Source organism: Chiloscyllium punctatum, chromosome 39, assembly GCF_047496795.1.
Source record: "Chiloscyllium punctatum isolate Juve2018m chromosome 39, sChiPun1.3, whole genome shotgun sequence".
Lineage (NCBI taxonomy): Eukaryota > Metazoa > Chordata > Chondrichthyes > Orectolobiformes > Hemiscylliidae > Chiloscyllium > Chiloscyllium punctatum.
Window position 1 is genome coordinate 26,401,404 of NC_092777.1, and position 27,097 is coordinate 26,428,500.

General features: G+C 40.7%; 1 protein-coding gene across 3 annotated transcripts in view; it reads left to right on the top strand.

Moving 5' to 3' along the window:
* The window catches only part of LOC140463888 (E3 ubiquitin/ISG15 ligase TRIM25-like), a 30,050-nt gene extending 3,281 nt beyond the window's left edge, over positions 1–26,769 (top strand). The window contains exons 2-12 of one of the 3 annotated variants that reach the window (XM_072558335.1): positions 5,414–5,509; positions 5,607–5,837; positions 7,368–7,539; positions 9,749–9,823; positions 10,407–10,511; positions 13,296–13,397; positions 14,569–14,679; positions 17,016–17,107; positions 18,516–18,603; positions 22,405–22,535; positions 25,123–26,769. In XM_072558335.1, the coding sequence (XP_072414436.1) occupies positions 5,414–5,509; positions 5,607–5,837; positions 7,368–7,539; positions 9,749–9,823; positions 10,407–10,511; positions 13,296–13,397; positions 14,569–14,679; positions 17,016–17,107; positions 18,516–18,603; positions 22,405–22,535; positions 25,123–25,221 (1,302 nt within the window). In that variant the 3' untranslated portion in view covers positions 25,222–26,769. Of the gene's footprint in view, positions 1–5,413; positions 5,510–5,606; positions 5,838–7,367; positions 7,540–9,748; positions 9,824–10,406; positions 10,512–13,295; positions 13,398–14,568; positions 14,680–17,015; positions 17,108–18,515; positions 18,604–22,404; positions 22,536–25,122 lie in introns of those variants that run through there. The other 2 variants (XM_072558336.1, XM_072558337.1) reach the window with 2 other exon arrangements.
* Positions 26,770–27,097: the final 328 nt, after the last annotated feature.

A 27,097-nucleotide genomic window follows, 5' to 3' on the forward strand; every position in this document is an offset into this window, starting at 1 on the left:
CCCCCCCCCCGTCTCTCTTCTCCCCCCCCCCCTGTCTCTCTTCTCCCCCCCCCCGTCTCTTCACCCCCCCCCCGTCTCTCTTCTCCCCCCCCCGTCTCTCTTCTCCCCCCCCCCGTCTCTCTTCTCCCCCCCCCCCGTCTCTCTTCTCCCCCCCCCCCCCGTCTCTCTCTTCTCCCCCCCCCCCCCGTCTCTCTTCTCCCCCCCCCCCCCCCGTCTCTCTTCTCCCCCCCCGTCTCTCTTCTCCCCCCCCCGTCTCTCTTCTCCCCCCCCCGCCCGTCTCTTCCCCCCCCGCCCGTCTCTTCCCCCCCCCCCCGCCCGTCTCTTCCCCCCCCCCCGCCCGTCTCTTCCCCCCCCCCCCGCCCGTCTCTTTCCCCCCCCCCCCGCCCGTCTCTTCCCCCCCCGCCCGTCTCTTCCCCCCCCGCCCGTCTCTTCCCCCCCCCCCCGCCCGTCTCTTCCCCCCCCCCCGCCCGCCGTCTCTTCCCCCCCCCCCGCCCGTCCTCCTCCCCCCCCCCCGCCCGTCTCTTCTCTGCCCCCCCCCCCACCCCCCCAACCGGCTCTTCTCTGGCCCCCCCCCCCACCCGTCTCTTTCCCCCCGCCCCGCTCCTCTTTCCCCCGTCTCACCATCTCCCCCTGTGAGCACAGTTTGTAGAAGGGGCCCCCAGAACAGAGGGTGGACCCCCAGGGTGCGTGGGGTGGGGTTTGGGACCCCAGTGTGGGTTGTGGGAGGGAGGGTGAGAGATGCCCCCCCCCAGGATCAGAGGAAGAAAGGGTCCATGAGTGGGTGATGTGGGGCCCCAAAGGGGGTAGAGAGGATTCCAGTATAGGGGGTGGGGTGTGATAATAGATAATAGACAATAGGTGCAGGAGTAGGCCACTCTGCCCTTCGAGCCTGCACCACCATTCAATATGATCATGGCTGATCATCCTTAATCAGTATCCTGTTCCTGCCTTATCTCCATAACCCTTGATTCCACTATCCTTGAGAGCTCTATCTAACTCTTTCTTAAATGAATCCAGAGACTGGGCCTCCACAGCCCTATGGGGCAGAGCATTCCACACAGCCACCACTCTCTGGTGAAGAAGTGTCTCCTCATCTCTGTCCTAAATGGTCTACCCCGTAATTTTAAGCTGTGTCCTCTGGTTCGGCACTCACCCATCAGCAGAAACATGTTTCTTGTCTCCAGAATGCCCAATCCTTTAATAATCATATATGTCTCAATCAGATCTCCTCTCAGTCTTCTAAACTCAAGGGTATACAAGCCCAGTCGCTCCAGTCTTTCAGTGTAAGGTAATCCCGCCATTCCAGAAATTGACTTCGTGAACCTACGCTGCACTCCCTCAATAGCCAGAATGCCTTTCCTCAAATTTGGAGACCAGAACTGCACACAGTACTCCAGGTGTGGTCTCACCAGGGCCCTGTACAGCTGCAGAAGAATCTCTTTGCTTCTATACTCAATCCCTCTTGTTATGAAGGCCAGCATGCTATTAGCCTTCTTCACTACCTGCTGTACCTGCATGCTTGCCTTCATTGACTGGTGTACAAGAACACCCAGATCTCTCTGTACTGCCCCTCTACCTAAATTGATTCCATTTATGTTGTAATCTGCCTTCCTGTTCTTGCCACCAAAGTGGATAACCAGACATTTATCCACATTAAACTGCATCTGCCATGCATCTGCCCACTCACCTAACTTGTCCAGGTCACCCTGTAATCTCCTGACATCCTCATCACATTTCACCCTGCCACCCAGCTTAGTATCAACAGCAAATTTGCTAATGTTATTGCTAATACCATCTTCTATATCATTAATATATATTGTAAAAAGCTGCAGTCCTAGTCCTGATGCCTGCGGAACCCCACTGGTCACTGCCTACCATTCCAAAATGGAGCCGTTTATCACTATTCTTTGTTTCCTGTCAGCCAACCAACCTTCAATCCAAGTCAGTACTTTGCCCCCAGTACCATGCACCCTAATTTTGCTTACTAACCTCCTATGTGGGACTTTATCAAAAGCTTTCTGAAAGTCCAGGTACACTACATCTACAGGATCTCCCTCATCCATCTTCAGAGTTACATCCTCAAAAAATTCCAGAAGATTAGTCAAGCATGATTTCCCCTTCATAAATCCATGCTGACTCTGTCCTATCCTGTTACTACTATCCAGATGTGTCATAATTTTATCCTTTATAATAGACTCCAGCATCTTTCCCACCACTGAGGTCAGACTAACTGGTCTATAATTTCCTGCTTTCTCTCTCCCACCTTTCCCAATACCAATTCCTGGCAAATATAAATTCCCTTAAGTTCAGGTCCTTCAGCCACTGTACCTCAGGGAGATTGCTTGTGTCTTTCCCAGTGAACACAGATCTGAAGTACCAATTCAATTCTTTACATTAAAAAAATTAAATATTAATTATTAAAAAGAATAAAAAGATTAAAAAAAGAGTAAAAAAATTAAGAAAAAAAAGAAAATAATTATTAAAAATTAAAAATAAATACAATAATCATGTATAAATATAAAGAGATAGATTGAGTATAAAATTGAAAAAAGTACAATAAATTAATCTACCATTTCTTTGTTCCCCGTAATATATTCCCCTGTTTCTGTCTTCAAGGGCCCAATTTTAGTCTTCACCATTTTTTTTGCCTTCACATACCTAAAAAAGCTTTTACTATCCTCCTTTATATTATTGGCCAGTTTACCTTCGTACCTCATTTTTTCTGTGTATTTCCTTCTTAGTAATCCTCTGTTGTTCTTTAAAAGCTTTCCAGTCCTTCCACTTACCTTTGCTATGTTATACTTTTTCTCTTTTAACTTTATATGTTTCTTAACTTCCCTCATCAGCCACAGGTGGCCAAATGCTGGAATATGGAACTGGATCAATTTAGGATATTGGTTAGCATGGACAAATTGGACCCAAGTATCTATTTCTTAGCTCTATAACTGTGACTCATGACAACTACGCAACCACTGTTGATTGCTTAAGAACCTGTTTCGTCCTTTAGTGCAGGCTCCTCTTAGCTTGATGACATAAATTACTTTGAAAACAATACGAGCCAAAAACAAAAATGGTCATTCTCTGCAGTACTTCTAATAACTTAGGACATGGTATTGATCAAATCGTTTTATAAGTATTACTTCTGACAGGGACCTCCAGCTTCTGTGAGTAGGACCTTGTGTGATCTACTCCCTTTGATTCAGGCTAATGCAAATCGACATTAGAATGATTTAGTCATGATGACTGGAAACTGACCTGAATTGCAATAAAGTGTACTGTCACTTTATTACAATTAAAGTAGCCTTGCAGAATCCTGCTGGGGAAGTCTCACACCTTCAGAACACAGCACAGGTTTTTATGAGACCCCTTGATAAGTCAACTTAAAAGGCAATGTGATTTACAGAAGGGTCAATTGCTTATCAGGGCACCAGGACATCTCATAATATCCTTCAAAGGAACACCAATCTGCTTGACCCTAATCTTGTCCACTAGACTTGACAGCTTGGATATAGTTGATTTAAACTTGTATTTATATAGCTCCTTTCTGTCTCAGGAGTTTGGCTGTACAGCACTTTACAATGTCATGAAACTTGTGTTGCAGGAAATATGGCAGTCATTTATCACCAGCAAGATCCCACAAATAGTACCGAGGTAGTCTGTCTTCCAAATCTTTCTTTGCAAGTTGCTGATCATTCACTTTACAAAGGTAGCAAATAATGGAGTAAATCAGCACTTTGGACATTGACCTGACTTTGAAGGCTCAGTTACATTGTTCTTGTGCCATTAGTTTGTGAAGCACTGTTGGCAAGTACTACACATGTTGTATTGTAATGTAGGATCCAGCAGGTCCTGTTGCTTTTTTTCCTAACCCTAGTAAACACCCTGCTCTGGCAGTTGTATGATCCCTGCAGTGACATCAAGTTGTGAGTTGTTAGCATATTTTTGCACAATGTCCTGTGGCTGGATCTTGCACACACAGCCCTCTGCCACAACCCCTTCTCCCCCAAGTACACATCAGCATTAAAAAATTGTAATTATTTGACTTTTGGAACAGACACTTGATGTCTGAGCATTTGTGGCAAGACTCTTGTGATTCCTTGAGAATTTTTCTATTTGTCCTTCATTTGATGTGGGAGTTCCTTTGTTGTTCATCAGTAATTGATCCTGGGAGAATGGCTTGCCAGGCCATTAATGAGCCCATCATCTTGCTGTGGGACTTGTCACATGTAGGCCAGACCAGGTGAGGACAGTCGATTTTCTTCCCTAAAGGACAACAGTGAACCAGATGAATTTTTACAGTGATTAATAATAATTTCATGGTCACTATTACTGAGACTAGTTTTCAGTTCCAGGTTAAATGAAACGGTGTATGGGAAGAATGTGGGTGAAGTGGATGATCCACAGGGGAGGCTTATGTTAAGATCCTTTGAACTGGAATTTTGCAAAGTGCTGTGTTACCTTTGGCAGGTAACAATGGTTTCTGAATTTCTGTTAAAGTTTCAACATGAGAGAACCTGTGTGGATGTTCTCCTCTAATGTTAAAAATATGCCACAAGAGGTACATGTATTAACGCATAATCCACATCACTACTAGCCTTTAATCTGTATGTTAATAGAATTTCATTTGTGGTTGTGTGATGCTGTGATTAATATAAGAGAACTTTGATTTCAAATGGACACTATCTTTGAATTGTAAGTAAATAATGTTTATATAAGGTAACCATTTCAAACTTGCTGCTCTGTATAGTGTTGCCATTACAAGGAGACCTTCACCTCTTTAGTTGAGCCATAGCTCTGTGTTGTAGAGTGGTTTCACTTCACAATTGCATCAAACTGCTAGGAGCACGTTTCCCCCATTACAATGGTGTCTGTGTTTCAAAATGCTTTTATTGGCCATAAACCATTTTAACATGCCCTGATCAACGTTCCCACTGATATTGTTATCTCCAGTGCATGGGTGATTTGTTAAGGAGTGCGGTCTTTTGAATTTTAGTTTTATGGCCACACATGCATGGTAACTTCAAGGATCCAGCTTGCACGTCCCAAGCACGGACCTTTAAAGATTTTAAGCTTACAGGGAGCAGTAAACCTAAGGTTGGAAGGGTGCTATCTAAATGGAAACTGTATCATTTTAAATATGGACTCTCAGCTTAGCCTGGTAAAATGAGGCATGCTGCAGGAGATGGTCTGACTACTACGTCTCTGAATCCTTGACTCTGCATTTACCCATGACAAGTTGAACATCAGCATGGAGTGAAAGTGCTTTGCACACATAGCAAATGTGGCGGTGAATGGTGTAAATGAGTGTATTGTGATTTAAGGTGGTATCGAGGATGTCATTGTTTTGCATACGCAATGTACTTCAGCAAATGTTTTAAAATGCTGTTTTGTTTATATTGTATACTCTATATAGAAACTTCTTCAGGAAGAAAAAATAAGAAGGCAGAGTCAGATTGAAGATATCAATACATCAATTAATAAATTAAAAGAGAATGTTACTTCCATCAAAGTGAGTACCAGCCCATCCATTTGCAAGCAATTCTAACAATGTCCCTGCTCCTTATTTCAGTTCTGTCTGAACCTGTAACTTTCTCTTCTTCATCCAGGAAACCACATTCCAGGTGAGGTCTGACATCGATAAGCACTTTGGTGATCTGATTAACTGTATTAAAGAATCTCAGAGTATTGCAACAAACATTCTCGACAGTGAGGAGGCTGTCGCCTTGGCCCAAGCTGACAGTATCCAGAGCTGGCTGAACCAGAGGTGCAGTGGGCTGACCAGGAAGACTGATGAGATAGACCGCCTGTTGAAAGCTGACAATATCCAACTCTTGAAGGCAAGCCCAAAATTGAAGCTATTTTCAGATTTGTTTATTTTGCAATGCGTAAGATTAAGGATTAAGACATCAGGAATGTTGCTTGGGCAGTTTGAACTTCATGTTTAAATTGAGGAATTCCATTGTGCCTTTCCAAACACCTGAAAAATAAACTATTACACTTCCTGTTCTGACGAAAAGACATCAACCTTAAGTCGCAGCTTTGTTTCTCTCCGCACATGCTGCCCGATGTGTTGTGTTTTCAACCATTTGTAGCATTTTTCTGTCCTGGTTCATTTCCAAATTCAGTCATCTGGGATCAGCTTCCTTCTCAGTGAAGATTTCTTTATGGAGTTGTGCACTTTTCTCTAATAAATTTACTTTAGATGTTTATTTGCTATTGTTTTTATTTCTCATTCCTTCAGGCTCAAAATATTCCTTTGTTCAAGATTTATCAGTAACCACATCTCATTTCTTTGAGTTTGTGTGTTTCTAATAGTGTTCATGTCATAAGGTTATTTGCCATCTCTTAGCTGTTAGATGGTTCCAGTATCTCTCCTTAATTAACATTATTTTCATACTTTGGTTTGTTGTTGTCATGTCTCTTCCCAAGGCCTTAATTTTAGTTTTTAAACTATTGTTTCCTTTTGTCTGTCCTTTATTAATAACATACATGTGTTGGCTCCATGTCTACCTTTAGGTCTATCCTAATTTCTGACTTGCCTTATTAAATCTTTAATGCTCAAGTCCTCCATTAAGCTTTAAGTTTTTCATATTTATGTGTGTTCTACCTAATTGGTTATGCTTATTTTTCAGTCGAACCTATGTTTCTCAGTATTATTGGATGTGGGCTGTCCAGTGGAGCATAAGGCTGTTAGAGGTTTGGTTCCAAACTTTGACTCAAAAAATAATTCTGTTTCTCTGTCCGTAGATGTTGCTAGGCCTGCTGGGTTTTTCCAAGATTTACTGATTTTATTTCAGATCTCCAGCAATTGTAATGTTTTGCTTTAATTTACTTTAAAAGCCTTGCACTGTTCACATACAGCAGCTGGAGCCTTGACATGACACATGTTGAGTGCAGTATATTATTATTGAAGTGAGCTGGGTTCTGGCTGCAGCATGTGTTGCTGGACATCTGGATCTGTTTGTTCCATGGGCCAAACCTATATGGAGACTACCTTCCACAGTTATCTAGAAGTCCTTTCTAATTGTAAAGATGCAAATGCTTGGAGATGATGTCCAGGCCATCACATGCCAAAACTGCTTCTGTTGCTGTTGCAAATGAACCCCTGATCTTTGGTGCCATTCACCATTGACAGAAAGTCTACATTTTATGTAGCTGAGAGAGAGGTCCTGATCAGGGAACAAGACATACTACTCACTTAGTGGTGTCACATGATCTATGGAAGCAGCAGAGTTTCACTTGGCAATGAACCAGCAATGTAAAAGGAAGCATTGTGTGGTTTCCTTTGTCTTCATCTTGTGCCCTACATGTTTTATATGAGGGTGAGTCATGCTGAGGAATCACTCTTGTGATGTCTTGCCTTGCAGGAGTTTCAAACTCTAGAAGCAATAGAGATGGATCTGGTGTTACCTACGTTAGACACAGACATTGATAAGCAGCTCTCCTGTTTGAAGAGCATCGTTCTCGAACTGACTACGAGTATTATGCAGCAACTGCAGGAGGCCCACAAGGAGAAGCTACCTGCAATCAAAGAAAATGGTTTGCATGTTCTTCAGTTTTTCTCCAGGGTTAAATCTATTTCTATCTCCACAGATGCTGCCAGACCCCCTGCATTTCTCTAGAACTAGTGGATTCAGTTTTTCTATTTAAGATGTATGAACATTCAATAGGACCTGTTTGTGCTCTGAATTCATATTCCCGTCTACCCCCAATGACCTTTGATTTGCTTGCCTACCATCATCTTAAAAATATTCAAATTCCCCGCCTCCATCAGAAGTGAGGATAATTTTTTTTCTCAGGGTCATGGTCTGAGGAATTTTCTTCCCCAAAGTGTGGTGGAGTAAGGCTCATTGAATATTTTTCAGGCAGTAGTGGATAGATTCTTGACTAATGAGAGTCACGGGCTATCTGGGGCAGACGGGACAATGGAGTTGATCAGTCATGATCTTTTTGAATAGTGGAACAGATTCAAGACGTTAACTATCCTATTCCTAATTCAAATGTATGTATATACTTCCTTCTCCAGCAAACCTGAATCCAATTTTATTCCTTTATCCTCTTCCTCTTTCTGAAGAGTCTTGCCTGATATCAGTTAACTCAGCAAAGACTAGGATCTTCCTGGTCTCTATTATTCTATGTATAACAAGTGAAATCCTAATTACTTTAAGCTGCCATTTTGAAATTTGTGATACATTCAGAAATGAGGAAAGCAAAAATATAAATGAACAGTTTTGAGCTGTGACGATTTTAATGCTGAAAGTCATATCATTTTATTCCCTTTGGCAAACTGCATTTGTACTGCATAAACCAACGTCTCATTGTTGGATAGTGTTTAAAAACTGTGTTTTATTTTCTGTATTTCTGTTTGTGGATTAAAATTGGAAGTTGACTTTTTGTTTTAAAAGAAACCAAGGATTGTGGTTGCAATCACTGCACTTAAAAATGAGTTTCTGAAGCTGTGTTTACACTGGTGCTTTGTACAAGGGAGACTGTAGACAAGCTTGCACCTGGGCTGTGTACAAGGTAAAATTAATCTGGGAATAAATAGCCGGTTGGCTCATGGAGTTGTAGATGACAAATGCCGTCAGCCTGGCAACAACTATGCAATTAGCTGCACAGCTTGTAGGTGTGAACAATACCAACAGATGCCTCTCAACCTCTGGAAAAGGAGATGGGTGTGTATTTTTTCTCCAGTAGAAAACCTGAAATCTAAAGAAAGCCAGTTATTTTCCCTCACTAGTTGCTGTAAGCTGTGGCTTTCTTCAAGAACTAAGAAAATGTTCAGTTAGTGTACCAATTACCCGTGCCTCCTGCTAAGAATTGAAAAGGACCTGAAGAAGAGAGATTGAAGAATAACATGTTCGAGCAAGTGAATCCTGTGAACTGGAGCCATTGAACTAAATTCCAAATTTCTTCCTTCTACCCATAACACCAATTTTTTTTTAGTGTCTGCAAATAAGTGTATAGGAATGCTTTAGAAAGTTAGCGTTTTTAGCTGGTTTAGTAGCACATCAACAGTTTTTATAGTTGCTTATCTGTGACTAGAATCTATTTATTTGTAATAATTAACAGTCATGATTTGGAGGTGCTGGTATTGGACTGGGGTGGACGAAGTTAAAAATCTCACAACATCAGGTTACAGTCCAACAGGTTTATTTGGAAGCACTAGCTTTCGGAGCGCTGCTCCTTCGTCACAGCCACCTGATGAAGGAGCAGCGTTTTGAAAGCTACTGCTTCCAAATAATCCTGTTAGACTATAACCTAGCGTTGTGTGATTTTTAACTTATTGTAGTTCTTGTTAATTACAGAGTCTTGGTCCATGTTTTCTGTCAGCCTGGTCTATCTGCCAGGTAACTTGGGAATTTTGCGTACGTTGATTAAAGCTTTAGTGATTCCTGTGGGAGTAGTGGAACTTGATTTCCGCAATGCTGCCCCAGTAGGACATGGCTATAGTCATATAGAAATGCATACTTTGGAATAGGTTTCCTTGCATTCTCCTTATCTAATGCTAATTTATTGCATAAAACATTGTAGTTTGTATACCACCTTGAATTTCTTTTCAACGATCATTATAAAATGTTAAGTTTTCAGAGTTTTTTGATCTTAGCGTATTATTTCTAGCTAATTCATAGCAATTGCAAAATCCTGTCCTTTGCTTTTGTATTTCCAAGACAGATGTTTTGCTGTTCGGCCTCGAATAAGTTTTCATGTTATTGAACAAAATGTTTTTTTTTCTGCTGTATTTCAGGTCCCTGGGCTAATAGTCAACCTCCCAAATTAAATCAATCATGCAGTTCAACAGCTGGAGCATCTCCCCAAAAGAGTAAGTTTGCTTCGGATTAACAGTAATGTGGAGGTGCTGGGTGGACAAGGTCAAAAATCATATGATGCCAGGTTATAGTGCAATACAGACAATGTATTTTAGGCATGAGTTCTTGTTTGGAGTCTGTGCATGTATTTCTAAAGTAGGAGTTTATAAAATGCTACATTGACTGACTGTGTTCAAATTGAGTGCTTTTTGAACAAAATAGAATTTATCTGCAAATACAAACCTACAAATACAGATTTACAGATGAGTTGTGCGTATCAAGGTTCACAAATACAGGTTTTACTGGAATATCCAGATTTTTAAATAGCTATAGGAGGATGTTTCTCCTTGTGGATGAGTGTAGGACTGGGAGCACAGTTTAAAAAGGATGTAATCTGGGTTTGGAAACTTTGCACATTGACAGCAAGCAGGAGGTGAAGCTTTAATTGATGAGAATCTTGAGCCAACTGTTAAAAGAATTTGAGTAGAAAGTTTTTGCCTGTTATCCTGCTTGTAATATTCAGTGGAAAAGGAAAGGCTTGTCATACTTGTGTGTTGAATAGTGGTAGCTTCATATATAACTTGTTTGCTGTTTCAGGTGATTTCCAGTCTGTATCATCCGCTAGTCTTGGTGGCACTCCTCAACCTTTAGTAGCATCTGTCCCTCGAGGTTTTTGGTCAATTCCAGCTGCTCCAGTAACTGGTAAGGGATATATACAATAATTGGATATTTGATGAACATTACCACAGTAGGTTCCCACTTGATGTTGACTCAGTTAATGTTCCTCACTGTAATGTCAGTCACCATATAGAGACCAAATAGCCAAATAACATTGCAACGTTTGTCGTAATGTCATTTAATACTGAGTTCATGTTCTCTGACCTGTCTGATCCACTGGGAATGTGGCATCTTCTCTCTGCTGTTGGGCTTAGTGCATCACCACTGAGGACCTCCTTTGTTGCTCTTCTACCTGTAACCTCTACTCTCAAATGATGCTATTGTCTAAGTGCTCAGAGTCCACTTTCACTATTTGAGACTTGGTTAGCCTGCAGCTCTTCTGCTCTGTGTGTGTTCTCTCTCCTGCCATTACACAGCATTTGGTCACTCTAAAAACCAGTCAGTGTAATTTTTTAGATTTTATTTGCATTTATTCAGTATTTCTTTCTTTCTTATAAATTGATTTTAATGGTTGTTTGATTTAGGAATTAATCCATTAAGGAATAAACAATATCTCACTTACAAAATTTCAGGAATTTATTTTTGACAAAAGAAAAGACTGAAAGACTGACTACAGTTTGGTCTTCGTTGTTATGGAAGAATCAGGTTCACTTAACATTGTTTCATTTAAAACTTCCTTTTTCAAAAATGCAATTACAAGATTAACTACAGAATTACTGTAATGATTTATGAGAGTGGACCATTATACTGCTTTGTGTTACTGATTTTAAAATCTGCCATTTTTAAAAAATTGAGGTATGTGAAGATGGTTTATGTCCGTAATCTAGATTGAAGTGGTCTCATGTACTCAATTTATCCTTAAGTGTGCTCTCACCTGGCTGAATGATCTCTGGTCCAGTAATTCTAGTTAACTTCTCAATGTATACATCATCCATTTGAGCAAAGTAAACAGAAATTCTGCCAAATTGAGTGTGTTAAAAAAGGATAATACTATGGATACCAGAAATCTGAAATAAAAGCAGTAAGTTCTGGAAAAACATAGCGGGTCTGGCTGCACTTGGAGATAGAAACAGTTATTTTTTTGAGTCAACTATGACTCTTCGGAGAACTCAAGTTTTATTGGGCTTGATATTATTTGCTGGGTGATGTTAATCCAGAGATCTAAATAACGTTCTGGTTACTTGGTTTGAATCCTGTCACGGCAGATGATGGAATTTGAATTTAATTAAAAACCTGGAATTTAAAGTCTAATGAAGACCATGAAACCATTGTTAGTTGTCAGAAAAAAAATCCATCTGGTTCACTAATGTCCTTTTGGGAAGGAAACTGCTATCCTTACCTAGTCTGGCCTACATGTGACTCCAGACCCACAGCAATGTGGTTGACTCTTAACTGCCCTCTGGGAAATTAGGGATGGGTAATAAATGCCGGCCTAGCCAGCAATGCCCTCAACTGTGATTAGATTTTTAAAAATGTTAACTGTTTCTCTTTGCACAGATGTTCCAAGATTTAGTTACTTCACATTTTGAGTTTAGTTCAGGTTTCCAGCATCTATTGTATCATCCACTTGAGTCACCACTGTATCTTTTCTTTAATTTAAAAATAAATTATTGTTTATCTTAATTTTAATCCATTAACTTTATATTCGCTTTCTAGAATTAAGCCATATTTCATAATATTGTGACCCACTTGTGTGTACACTTGGCTGGTGCTTCAAATTGAATAAGGAGGAATCTGGATCAGTGTCAACCTTTGTAGAATCAAAAGGAATATGTAACCAACAAAGCACATTAATCCTCAGCCAGTTTTTTCTGCATTGGATTAATGTCTCATGACAGATATTCAAATTTTAATCACGAGGTTATGATGTAAACTTGTATTTGAACATGCAAGTATTTGTTCAGTTATATTGGACAGTAAGATGTAATTCCATTTAGCTAAATGCTAGTAATTAGATTATATATTGAAGAAAGATACTGTGTCCTGATTCACTCTGGTATCAACATATGTTATCACTTTCTAATAATCATGTTTGTAATGGAATCTATTTGGGTTCCAAATCTAAATAACGTTCTGGTTATGATTTAATATGTACTGCCTGAGTGGTGGCACTGTCGTTTCATGTTGCCTACCTTCCACCTTCCAGTCCTGTTGAATTTCATGTCAATCCACTTTGCAATTCACTGTACATTTTGTCGCAGTATGTAAAAACAATGACCGGATCATTGGCTTTCAATTTTATCAGTATGAACTAGTTCAGTCTACATTCTTTCGCATGAAGGTCTCACTCAACTTTCACTTCTTATTTGCAACATTGCAAATGAGCATCTAAAGAAAATATTACTTTTTTTTTGACGAGGTCAGAGATGTTACATGCAGTAATTAACTTTTATCCCATCATTTAAAAACTCTCATACTCCTGAAAGCCCCATCCCTAATTTATTCTGGTGTATTTAGTGAGGAATTCATAGGTCCATATGCTGATTCTGCAGGTGTTTGTTTCAGTACTGAGTTTATTAAAGAGGATTGCAGCAACTCACGGTGTGAATGAGTGAAGTAAATCTGACAACAGGTTCCAGATTTGCACACTTTCATCTCCGATGTGTGTTTGTGAGAACTTGGTACCAGATTTGTCTCATCATCAGAGTGAGTGCTGTTAGCCTCAAGTTAAGTATGAATTCCATCCATTTATACAGGTATAAGTATCCCATGCACCTATTAGATTTTAAATTTTGTGTCATGATTTTTTAAAAAAATTGAACTTTTTTTTGATTTTTGAGGAGGAGAATTTTTCTTTTACTTTTTCAGCTGACTTCCAGCCTGTGTCAAATCCTACTCCGCATGTCACCCATCAGCAACCTATAATCCCATCCCCAGGCCTGTGGGCGATGGTAACTCCTCAGATAAATGGTAAGTAGCTCTGCAGTTATTATTATTATTATTAGCTGTTTATTTGCATGTAATTCAGCACCTAGATTACAGTAAAAATGGCAGGAGAGTGGGTTGTGCTGTCAGCAGAATGTGAGCCTTTCACCACTGGGTACTGGGTCCAAATCCATCCTAGCTTGATGAACAGAGAGCCGCCTTCAGTCCCAAAAATCTACGTGAAGGTGTCTCAACCTTGTTGACTCAGTCCCTAGTGGGCATGAGCTCAAAGCTTCCATTTTGGCTCTAAATTGGCAGTCTGACTGAGACAGATGGTTTGATGGCCGGTGTGAGAAATGGAAAATCTCAAACTGGTCTTTGAGCAGCATCTTGATGAGCATAAGATGTCCTGTAATGTGAAAGCTGCAATGATAGAGAAACACTGAATGGCTAACACCAAATGGCTTTCTTTATATCAAATGCTTAAAAACCAAATAAAACATTCTTCTTTACATTCTAATTTGTTTCTCTGCCTTCTTTTGTGGATTGTCTGCATGATAGCACTGCAGAGATATGCTTTCTGTTGAAGTATTGATGAGAAGTATTTGGTATGACAGAAAATCTATCGTCTTCACATTTGGGTATACTTTTTGATGTGTTTGACATTTATGTGTTGTCAATAATCAAATATAGTGAATGCATTGTGTTCTTCAAATGAAATATAATAAAGTGAAACACTGTCTTTAACATGCTCCACAAAACAGTAGAAGTGTGATTTTGAGTGCCACTCTGCTTAAAATATGTGGAAATTTATAGCTTGTCCAGGAGCTGGTGTAATAATAAGATCTCATTCTTTGGTCTTTTGAAAGTGGGGAGAGGAAGTTATGTGAAAGAGCAGTACCGGTTTTTGAAGGAGTTTAGCGCAAATAGCAGAAAAAGCACGCAAAGTTAATCAAATCCAGTATGTCAGCATTCACTCTGGTTTACACATGTTTTGACGCAAGCTTCAAGCGGAATGTGAGCAACAGTCTTTGAGAAAGAAATATCGAGGCAGGGTTTTCAAGCTGTTGAGCTATCTCTGCACCTATTTTTAATTAAATGTACATGAATATGGATTGATTTAGAAAATTTAATGTTTTTCACAAATGTTATTGATAGAAAATATTTTAAAATATCAAAAAGTGACATTCGTGTTAATTTTTTTTTTGTCTTTTAGCTGCTTTCCAATCTTTGCCGAATGATGCTCACAGGGTCATGTCTTGGCCTCCACCGACCTCCATGACCAATAATCATAGTCTTAGGGGATTCCCGGACAATCAGCAAAGGGGTAAGGATGGAAACGTTCTGTTGAAGAGTGAAACACAAGCATGCAAGAAGAAAGTCTTGCATTTACCTAATTCTCTTCTCAACCTCTGGTTTTTAACAAAGTGCTTTACATCCAAGGGAATGCATCTCGAGCATTGCTGTTGATATTTCAGAAACATAACTAGTTTGTACAGAGCAAGATCTGCCCAACAACCCTGAAATAATGACCAATTCATTGAATTTATTTTGTGATGCTGCTTGAAGGTTATATATAGAGCAGGGCATTTATTGGTGAGGGCTGAAGGGAAGAGGACAGAGTCCCCACCCTTTTCCAAAAGAGTGCCTTGAAATCTATTCTGTTGCCCAGCGAGGACAGATGGAGCAGATCGAAAATTCTAAACTGCACCACCCCAGTTTGGTTTGCTGCACTATTGACAGCCACGCTTTCAGATGTGAAAGTGAGGACTGCAGATACTGGAGATTAGAGTCGAGAGTGTGATGCTGGAAAAGTACAGCAGATCAGGCAACATCCAAGGAGCAGGAGAATCGGAAGGGCTTTTGTTTGAAACATATATTTTTTTCCTTTTTGTTTCTTGCTCCTTGGATGCTGCCTGACCTGCTGTGCTTTTCCAGCACCACACTCTCAGCTGCTTTAACTCTAAGCTTTGGGATTTCCTCCCCAGCGATGAGAAGTTAATAAGATTGGGAAAAAAAAGGCGCAGTAGTAAGCCACTCAACCCTTTCCACCTGATCTGCTATTAAGTACAATCCTGACTGATCTCATTGTGCCCTTAAACCCACTATCCTAACATTCTCATCACCCTTCATTCCCTGGTTGATCAATAACCTGTCTAAATCAGTCTTAAATGCATGTATTGACTCATACTCGCACTCACATCTGGGAGGGACAATCTCAATGACTTAGGATTCCCTGAAAGTAGAAATTCTTCCTTATCTCTGTATTAACTGAAAGATTCCTTGGTTTAAACTACGTCCTTTAGTTCATACGAGGAAGCATTCTGCCAGTACTTATTCTATCGAGCTCCTTCAGAATCTCATATGTTTCAATATGACAAGGGAGCATTTAATAGAGGAGTTCAAAATCATGCAGAAAGTTGCTTGATTAAGTGAAGGAGAGACTACTTTGAATAGCAAAAGGGTCAGTAACCAGACAATACAATTTAAAGTAATTGGCCAAAAAAAAAGAAATTGAGAGAGATTTTCATGCATGGGGTTGCTATAGTCTGGAATGCACTCCTTGAATGATGATGGGTGCAGACCGAAAAATTGGATTAATTATTAGGAAACGAGCAGGGAAATAGGACTAGTTTGAATTGTTCTTTCAAAAAGTGAGTGCAAGCAGGATGGGCTGAATGGTTTGTGCTGTTTAAATTAGTAATTCTGTGCCAAATGGTTGGTTACTTACACTCACTCTCTCTCTATTCCTTTTAAACTCATTCCTTAATACATACTTGTGTTTTCAAGCTTTGGTAACCTGTTTTAAGATTATGTCAGTTAGGGATTAGACCACACCATTCAAAACATTCTTGAGCAGGCAACTCAGACCATAACTTTGCAATTTGTTTCGGTAAGTGTACAGTTAAAAGTTACCTGGAGTAACTTAGCGAGGTTGACTACCAGGTTATAAAGCAGACAAAATTTTATTCACAAAATTACACAATGAAACACACACAACCGAATAAAAAACCTCTACAGAGCTCAGTCTATCCAAGCCAGACTTAATTATGCTGTTCAAAATATACACAACAGTCTCAGTAAACAAACCCCCTATAAACACAGTAAAAATGAAACCAAGGCTTACAGGTCGAAGTTAGAAGGGCAGAAGGAGAGAGAGTTTAGCAGCCTGTTTCCACACAGCTCCACAGCTGAACTCCCTAACTAGTTCTGAACTGAGCTGCTCAGCTGGAGAGCTGGCCAAGCCCCCCTGACTTTTACAGGTGACTTGTAAAAACATAAAAGTTTCGGCGAAAAGTCTAATCTGTTTATGTATAAACAAAAAGGCCTTTTGTCTCTGGAACAAACCATCATTTCAGAGCCTGGCCTGTTTATGACTCCTCTGAAAAACACCCAAGGGCACAGTATCGTTGAGAAAAAGACCAGCTTTATGACACCTCAGATTGATGTGAATTCTTTTCTGATTATACTCCTGTGAAGTGCCCTACTTTACTATGTTTACAAATGCTGTTTTGAAAGTAACAGTTGTGCGTGTGTTTAGACGTACTTCATCCATCTCACCTGGAAGCATCCTGAAGATCCACGAGAAGAAAAGTTTTCCAATCTTTGAACTCCTCTGTATCGCAACTTCTTATCCCTAAAAATATAATCCTTGTATTTTAGGTATGGTACTGAGTGGCCAGTACAGTATTACTCCATGCAGAGCTCCTCTTGTTTTCCCGACATTGCCTCAACCAACTCGTGTTAGACGCCAGGTATAAGCAATCTCTTTGCAATAACCTTTGTTTCTCAGCATTTTGATTAGTTTTCATTTGTTTCCTTGCATTTCATTTGGTTCAATGAAATACTTCATGTAGCACTCTATATTCAAGGACAATTCATAGTGTTTAATACTTGCATATGTGACTGATGCTGTGATGTGACTTTACTTAAGATGAATCTTGAATATTGCTGCAAGCAGAAGCACATGCTGAAGCTTTTCTCTTGTACATGTCCGGACAAATTCAAAATCACAAGAATTTATACGGCTGGAGAAGAGTGTGCTGATTAGTTAGCAGGTCAACTCCAGTTGAGGCATTTTCATGGAACAAGCAGTGGGGAACTGTAAGCTCCCCATTCTGCTGGCTAATTTTGAAAAGGCATTCCTTTTGATTACAAAAAATGACTGCCTTGTGTATCAATGTTAGTAATTTAGTTCCATGTTGTTTGCTTGATCGAGTATCTTAAATTGGTCATTGGTTAGCACACTCAGAATTATCCAACAAGGGTTGTCCAATCACAGAATTACATCCAAAGGTAGGCATTTTACTTTATACCGATCCACAACCTACAATTTTTAAGACCAGGCAGTTGACTTGAGTGCGTGGGCAATATGACAGCATTTAAAAGGGCACCTTTTTTTTTTGTTTTCTCAATGAGTGGTCAGTCTCCTGTGGCTTTGCATGAGGCATGATTAGATGGAGTCTAAAGAGTTGTTGGATAGGCGATTAGTGAGCCAAATCCACAGATATATTTTAATCACCAATTTTGATACTTCATTTTGTTATTTTTGTATGATAAATTCATACTTTTTTATATTTATAAATAATATAGAACTTTGCAAAGCAGAGTTGGTTGAAATACTTAATGAGTCAGCAGGACAGTTTGAGGTGTCCCAGCACCACACAGGGATGAGCGTATTGTTCATGAGCCCTGTTTGTGGGAAATGCGTACAGGGATGGAGAGTGGTAAGCGCAGATATTGAGGGGTGACAATGTGACAACCAGAAGTAGGACATTTTAGATAGCAAGTGTATATAGACAGAAGAATTTGAATATACAGTATAGGAGATCCTCAGTTAGCTTTACCACATTCAGCTCAAAGTGCATGTGCATATCATTGGAAATGAAAGGCCTGCAGATCTTTTTGAAGGAGGTGAAGCCCCTGAAAAATGGGTGGAGAAAGGGTGCTTGGGTTGTATTGAGTGATACATTGTTCCATTTGTCCTGTATTTTCAAAGTTGTTTGCACAGCTTGACAGAAGGTGCCATTGGTTTGGAGAACCCAGAGAAAAATGCCCTGCCATCTTTATAAAGGGCATTGTGCAGTATGGCTTATGTGCGGTTGGCCAGTTGCATGACCTGATTAATGTTCCATGAATTCGCTTACTGTTTGTTTATTGCAGCAATCTAGTACATGTGTTAAGGAGCAGGAACCTCTAACAGCTGCAATGCTTTCGGCACTTCCGTTCAAGGAACAGAAGCAGCTGTTGGGTAAGTGAAATTTACTCAATCCAGAATGTTATCTTTCGGTGAAAATGAAGAAGTTGAATAGAAGCTGTCCATGATATTGCCTCATCACAGGATAAACCCAAACTATGTAATCCCAGCCATTTTACAGTCTACATGGTTTACGCCCCCTTGTGCTACAACAATATCTGGCATTTATGAAGTATTTTTAATACATTAGAACCTCTCCATTGCAATATCAAACAAAATTTGACACCAAGCCATATAAAAGTAGGTAGCATGAAGCTCCTTTAAAAAGGTAGGTTTTAAGATTATCTTAATGAGGAAAGAGGGGTAGAGAGGCAGGGATACGGGGAAACACTACACAGTATGCCTTCCTCACAGCAGACTCCATAATATCTACCTGACCTTACTATCCTATATTCTCTTTCCCCTTTTCTGCTTTCATTTTACAATTTATCCAAAACATTCTTGATCGATTAACATAAATATTGGAAATTTATCAGGTGATATTATCTAACTAACACTGGTCCATGGAGAAAAATCCAACACTTGCCCTTTGTGGATCTGAAAACATATGGCATTAAAGTTATGTTTATCCATTCAACAACAGCAATTTAAATTTATTCAGTACTTTTAACACACTGAAATGTCCCAAAGCACTTCACGGACATTCTAAAATCACACAAGGAAATATTTTCTGGTGTGTTGGAGACTGAGGGGTGACCTTATAAAGGTTTATAAAATCAAGAGGGATATGCATAGGATGAATAGGTAATATCTTTTTCCTAGGTTACGGGACTCCAAAACTAGAGGGTGTAGGTTAAGATGAGAGGGGAAAGATTTAAAAGGGACCTGAGGGGTAACTTTCTCATACAGAGTTTGGTGTGTGTATGCAACAAGCTGCCAGAGGAAGTGGTGGAGTCTGGTACAATTACAACATTTAAATGTCATCTGAATAGAATAAAATGGCCTTTACTGTCACTCGAATGAGTGCAGTGAAAAGTTTGTGAAGTTGTTGCTTTGATGCCATCTTAGGAACTGAGTACCTAAGTGTTTTTTTACAGAATTGAAAGAGTGGAAAAAGATGTTTAGCGTAGGAATATAAAGTTTTAAAAAGTGCTCAACTTACTCAAAGTCCAGAATAAGAATAAAAGCATCTTTAAAAAGTACTGAAATTATTGTCCTTTTCGCTGAGCCTGTGCCCACCTGGCTTCAGGACATGAGGCCTCGTTGCTTCCACGACTCTCCTCCTTCCAGGCTTTGGCTCAGGACTCCCCTCTGGGACCTGTCTCTCGGGTCTGGGCTCAGACTGCACGCTACACTGGGCTCCTGTGGGACCAATCTCCCAGGCTGGCCTGGGCTCAGACTGCACGCTACACTGGGCTCCTGTGGGACCTGTCTCCCAGGCTGGCCTGGGCTCCTGTGGGACCAATCTCCCAGGCTGGCCTGGGCTCAGACTGCACGCTACACTAGGCTCCTGTGGGACCAGTCTCCCAGGCTGGCCTGGGCTCAGACTGCACGCTACACTGGGCTCCTGTGGGACCAGTCTCCCAGGCTGGCCTGGGCTCGGGCTGGATCCCAATCTGGGCTCCTGTGGGACCAGTCTCCAAGGTTGGCCTGGGCTCGGGCTGGATCCCAATCTGGGCTCCAGTCCGTGACTCGCGTATGTGAATAGAAAAGCTATAGAGTGATATGGGCCAAATGCTGACTAATGGGACTAGTCAGATTGGAATGTCTGGTTGACGCAGATGTGTTGGACGGAAGGATCTGTTCCCATGCTTTATGAATCAATGACCAAATGTTTGAGCAACAAAGTAATTTTAAGAAATATCTAAAAGCAGGAACATGTGCCAGACGAGTGGAGAGGTGTAAAGATAGGTGTTCTAGAGGCTAGGACTTTGACTGCTGCAAGCAAGATTGGAAGTGGTGGAGCAATTAAAATTGGAAATGGACCAGATTTAGAGCATTGCAGATGTCGTGAAGGGGTGTGGAGACTGATTGATTGATTCTTGTGAACTCTTCATTCCACGTTCACCAAATTTGAGCCTGAGACCCTTACACAATGAGTGGATTTGTTCCTGCCTGTTAATTAAACCATACTTTTCATTGGGTTTCCATTTCAGTGTATTTGGTTCCACCATCTGCGTGAAATATCTCACAAAGCACATGGAACAAATGAAAATTGTTGTCATGGGAGTGTCATTTGACAAAGTGCTAGTGAGATTATCTCCCCGGTTAAAGCACCATGGATGCTGCTAACTGTGGAGTAGGGCATAAAGTGAAGAAGGAAACTACCTGCAGTTGGCATTCCACTTTCTTTTAGAAGCTATTTGCCAAATACTGAGTTCCTCCACTCCTTCCCTGTGTCACACAGTCTGGAGGATTGCAAATTACCTTCTCCAGAGCTGAGCAATTCCATGATCAAAAGTTCAGATCTGAATTCTGCAGCCCTGCTACATTCAATTGTAAATACTGGTGGACAATTAAACAACTAACTGGAGTAGGAGACTCTACAAATATCTCCAACCTCAATGATTGGGGAGGCCAGTACATCAGTGCAGAAGACCAAGACTGAAGCATTTGTATTCACCTTTACCCAGAAGTGCTGAATGGTCAATCAGCCTTGGCCTCCCCTTCTGGACCCCAGCATCATAGATATACCAGTCTTCATTGAATTTGATATTTCACTGAATATTAGTGAAATATACATTGACACCTGTAGTCCCTGGTCACTACAAAGGCCACGTGCCTGACAATATTCCTGATGAAGGGCTTTTACCTGAAATGTCAATTTTCCTGCTCAGATGCTGCCTGACTTGCTGTGCTTTTCCAGCACCACACTCTTGACTCTAATCTCCAGCATCTGCAGTCCTCACTTTTGCCTAATATTCCTGCAATACTAATTCTGCTACCGAGACGACAAGAGCAGGAAGTCATACACCACCCTGACTTTGAGTTATATTGCCAATCCTTCCCTGTCACTGGATGAAAGTCTGGTGTTTTCTCCCAGATAACAGTGTGGGTATACCTACACTACATAGAGTGCAGTCCCACAAGGAGGTGGCTCATCATTACAGTCAGAGCAGCACTAGGAGATGAGCAATGAATGCTGGCCTTGCATGTGATGCCTACATTAGAAGCAGTTCAGAGAAGGTTCACCAAACTAAAATACCTGGCATGTATAAGCTGGTTTGAGAGGAAAGGTTGACAAGCCTGGTGTAGAACAGTAAGGTAACTCGATTTAAAGCATTTAAGGTCCTGAGGGGTCTTGACAAGATCGATGTGGAGAGGATGTCTCTTACGAGAGAACCAATAATCCTGGGTGACTTTAAAATAAGGGGCCACTTATTTAAGACTGCGATATAATAAAAAATAGCTTTTTCTCCTCCGAGTCAAGAGTCTTGGGAGCTCTCTTCCCAAAAGGCTGTGTTGTGGAATTTGTTTAAAGCCAGGTGTAGGATGATTCATGATGGACAAAGTGGCAATGCTGCTTCTAAATTTTCATCGACTTCTGAAAGCAACTTGGGTAGAACCCTCAGAGAAACCTTGGAGTGTGGCCATACAGCTTCGAGTGAGCGTTGTAGGGGGTTGAAAGGTTATTGCAGGTACCAGGAATGTGGAGTGGTCAGGTCAGCCCTGATCCTGTGGAAGAGCAGTGTAGGCTGAAGGGGCCAAGAGACAGACAGCTGTTTCTAATTTGCATGTTCATATCAAATAATTTTCTAAAATGTAACTAGGAAACATGAAATATTTTTGCCTTTTGCTGCAATAGTTACATTAATACTACTAAGGTCTACCTCTGTCCTGCCGATACATTTTCAGGTGAGCGTCTTTTCCCCTTGATAAAAACCCTACACCCTTGCATGGCGGGCAAAATCACTGGAATGCTGCTGGAGTTGGATAATGCGGAACTGCTACGGTATTTGGAGTGCTCGGATTCCCTTCGGTCAAAGGTAACATTAAAATGGAGTACAAAACCAGGAATTGCTGGAAAATCCTCAGCAGGTCTGACAGCATCTATGGAGGGAAAACAGAGTTAACGTTTCTGGTCCCGTGAGTCCTCATCAGAACTGATTGTCTCACAGATTTTAAAATGGAATAGATCAGAATGGAAGGGGTGGAACCTCCTGTGGGTACGATTTCAGTTCTTTGGAAATAATCTACAAATCAAGAAAGGGCTAGTGTTAAAAAAGACTAAATATTTAATTTATCACCATGACATCTTGAGTGACGTCATATGAAATAATTGGGTTTGCACATTTTAAAATACTACTCAGAATTAAGATATAGCAAAGTAAATCAATGAGTGAACTGAATATGGGAAGGAAAATGGTTAGTTCAAAAATTAATGGTTTCCTTTTTGTTTTTACCATTGCTTATCTGAACTCAAATGGCTGCACTGATTTTTCTAATTTAAAATCAAATGACTTGTTACATTTACCACTGAAAATAATTCCACAGGCCAATTAGTGTGTGTTGGGGGGTCCTCTTCCTGCCTCCTGGAGGTGGAGGTGGAGGTGGAGGTGGTCCTGCTGTTGCCTTTTTTTAAAAATTGCTCATGGGATATGGGTGTTGCTGGCCAGGCCAACATTCATTGCTCATCCCTAATTTCCCAGAGGGCAGTCAAGAGTCAACCACACACTGCTTTGCATCTTGAGTCACATGTCGGCCAGACCAGGTAAGGACAACAGATGTCCTTCCCTAAAGAACATTAGTGACCCAAATGGGACTTTAAGGCCATCGACATTAGTTATGTGGTCACCATTGGACTGTTTTTATTGAATGTAAATTTCACCATTTGCCATGGAGGGATTCAAACCCATGGTGCCTCAACATTAGCCTGGAGTTCTAGGTTACTAATCCAGTGACATGACCACTGTGCCCCTTCCCTCTGCCCTTCACATGGTGATCCTGCTGCTTTTCGGTTTCAAGATGGTTTTCTGATGTAAACTGAAGATTTATCTGTTCTGGATAGATCAGTTGCTGAGTTGAATTTTTAAAAAAAACGCTGCTGCCTGTGTCACCTGGACAGTCAAAGTCAGCACACCGGTTTCAACATGTGCAATCTGGAGAGAGACAGGAAGACAAAACCGCTTGAGTCATTTCAGCATTTAAGTTGCTTGTCCTTTTCTATAGATAAAGCAGTTCCTTAAAATACATAGAAAGCTAATAATCATATGATCTGCCAGAACTGCCTCATGATTTACCGAAGGTCATGGCAAGGGCAAGTGTATTCCTATTGCCATATGTATGTGGTGAGGTCAAATTTGAGCACATTCTACTGTCCCCAAAGTCTCATTGTCCGAGTAAATATTAGTTTGTCTCTAACTCACTGACTACACCAAAATGCTGTGCTGATGGAATAGGAGTAGACCCCTCATTCTCACTCAAGGCAGCTGTTCTTAGTGTAGCTGTTCAGGCAGGTTGTCTCCTCCTTTGAAGTGTTTACAACATAAAAAGTATAGTGGTGTAATGTGTAGCCATCTCTGACTGAGAGTTCAAATTACTAAAACACGGCTTTGGCATTTTTATTGAAAAAGATATCAATTAGGAATTTTTAACCAGTAAATTTCAAAATCATTTTTTTGACATAAAGCATTATTTCATAACCAGATAATCTTGACTTTATCAAAGGTAAGTGATGGGAGGCCAGAAGCAGGTAGGAATAGTCAAGTCTAGAGCTAACAAAGGCATGGATGAAGGTTTCAATAGCAAGGAGAGACTGAGATGCTGGTGTATTCCGGGCATGGCACAGATATGTGACCAGAAACTTATTCTATCGGCAGATACGACACCGAGGCTCTGTGCACTCTGGCTCAATCTTAGCCAGAGATTGAGGTGGACTAAGAATCATAGAATCCTTACAGTGTGGATGCAGGTCATTCGGCCCGTCGAGTCCACACCGACCCTCTGAACTACATCCCACCCATACCCATTCTCTCCTCCCCCATCCCTACATTTTCCCATGACTATGCCTCCCAGAGCAGACATCCCTAGATGGGCAATTTAGCATGGCTAATCCACCTATCCTGCACATCTCTGGACTTAGTGGCTGGGCAACAGATTTTGTGGCAGAGACCAAAGACAATATCTCTGCTTTCCAAAATTTACTTGCAGAACATTTCTTTTGGTCCAGTGCCAGGTATTGGTAATTTATATTAATGGAATTGGACTATATATAGATTTATACAAGTAATGTTCCCCACTCCTCCTAACTGCATTCACCAGCTTGACACCAAAATCATCAGATTTTAGGGTTTTATGCTGATTTATGCCATGGCCATTGTATTTTTAGATGGTGGAATCACAGCCATGCTACCTGTGGGTTATTTATAAAGATAAATTCTTGTTAGTCAACTGAAACGATGATCTCTGTTAAAACTGAAGCTAAGTAAATTAAGAATTCACATTATTGGCCTAAGTCATGTGGAGACTTCTGTTTAATCTGATTAATAATTTAAAGGTAGGATTAAAATATCTTGAAGGCCATGTTCTTCTCCTGTCTAGTTTACCATCTTTCTGGTCTGTGGTTCCACTTAGGTCGATGAAGCTGTGGTGGTTTTGCAGAGACATCAGGCTCAGAAAGACTTCCTTCAGAAAGCAAATTTGGCTACAGCTACCTCGAAACAGAAGAAATGAGTTGGTAGGACAGCTGTTGCAGTCAGAATGCTGCAGCTTGCACCAAGGAACTGATGTGTGATTCGTTTACTGCAAGGTCTCAGCTGCGAATGGATTCACGCACCACTCTTGCATTTCCACAGTTTGCGGTGGTAGAACTCTGATGACTAGCAGGTGAATTTGGAAGCCAGTTGATGTTAATCGGATATGTAGCAAACAAAAACTGCCCACCGTCCAGCACTGGTTAGCGCTGAATTCTCAATCTCACTTGGAGAGGCCCGGTGTATAACTAAGGATGGAATTATCATGATATACTGGGAGATGTTTGAGACCGGAGTTGAGATACACTGTTGAAGCACAAAAAACACCGAGCCTAACCCTGCATTAAAACTGAAAGTGCTGGTACTGGATGTGATAAAATGAAAACTTGTACATTCCCCAGTACGGAAATTCTTCATTTTGACTAATTCACCTTTAAAAATGGGAATTTTTAATAGATGTATATTTTTTTGAAAGCCGTAAGTAGAATCAGTTTTTTTTTTACTTTGACCTTTTGGCTGTGGCACCATCATTCCTCAGAACACAGCACATTTTGTAAGTACAGTTTTAAGATTGTTTTATACTGTGAAATACATTTTAGTATTTGGAGTCATAAATCTTTGTCTGAGTTGTTGGAAGGTTTCCAAGCATGTTGATGGCATGTGTAGCTGCACAGCTTAGAGAGAACATTGATGGAAGTGATTTTCCATGAATTTGGCCAATTAGTAGCTAGAATTTGGCCATGCCATCCAATTAAGGATGGCGGGCAGACTTTCAAATATGCAGCTATTTTCTCACAACAGAAAGAGGGGCAGCAGGTTCCCTCCTTCCCTGTCTTTTAAAAAAAATTGTAATGGCCAATTTGGCTAGACATGTTTGATTACCTCTGACTCGGATAAAAGCTGCAGGGTCTCAGGAATGGGAAATGCCCAGAATATTCAGTGCCAGTACAAGTCAGAGCAACTTTGTTCCTTTCCAGGTTTCCTTTATTGCAAAGTCATTCCATTTAGAACTTGCCGTCCATCAGTTACACAATTGTTAGCCTCCAGTCTGATTGCTGTGGATGTTTTGATTTACTACTTTTTTGGTTAACAAACGGATGAAAAACCCATATAATTGTGTCATCGAATTGAACTGAGCTCCGTGGCTCTGAGGTACTCGGGCTGAATTTTCCCAGAATGTAAGCAGGGCAGTGTCCCTTGATTATTTGTTTGACCAATTGTTGGGATGCTGGGCCTATCAAACACTAAATGTTTATGATTACAGTTTGTTAAATAAAGATGCCCAGAGCATGATGTGAATGCTTTGTACTGGTGTTTGTGACATGCTAATGAATTATTCTGAATACTTGACCCAATTTTTCTGCTAAATGGAGACCTCAGCAGCTGTACTCGATGATAGCAGAGGCACGGAAATATTTTTCGCAAGGTGTGTGTTTTATTGTCAGTCATATATTTGTACCCAATGCTGCCTCTGTGTGTTTATATGAAGTGTGATTTATTTTTAAATAAAATATGTATTTGTATGTGAGTTCATCCTCGTGGGCTGTGATTGATTCAAGTAAAACATTTTGCAGTCTCAGGGTATGGGCCATATCTGGCAAAGCCTACATTTATGCCCATTCTGTAGATGGTGCCGACTGTAGCCTCAGTACTCCAGTGATGGAGGGATTGGATGGTTACACTGGTGAATATTGCCCTAATCTGGTTTGATCTGAAGCGTGTTGAGATTTTTGGGTTGTTGCATCATCCAGGCAAGAGGAGAGTATTCCATCACGATCCTATTATGCGTTGGGAGTTGTTGGCCATGAGATGAACCATTCACCACAGATTCTGATCCTAACCTACTCTTGCAACTT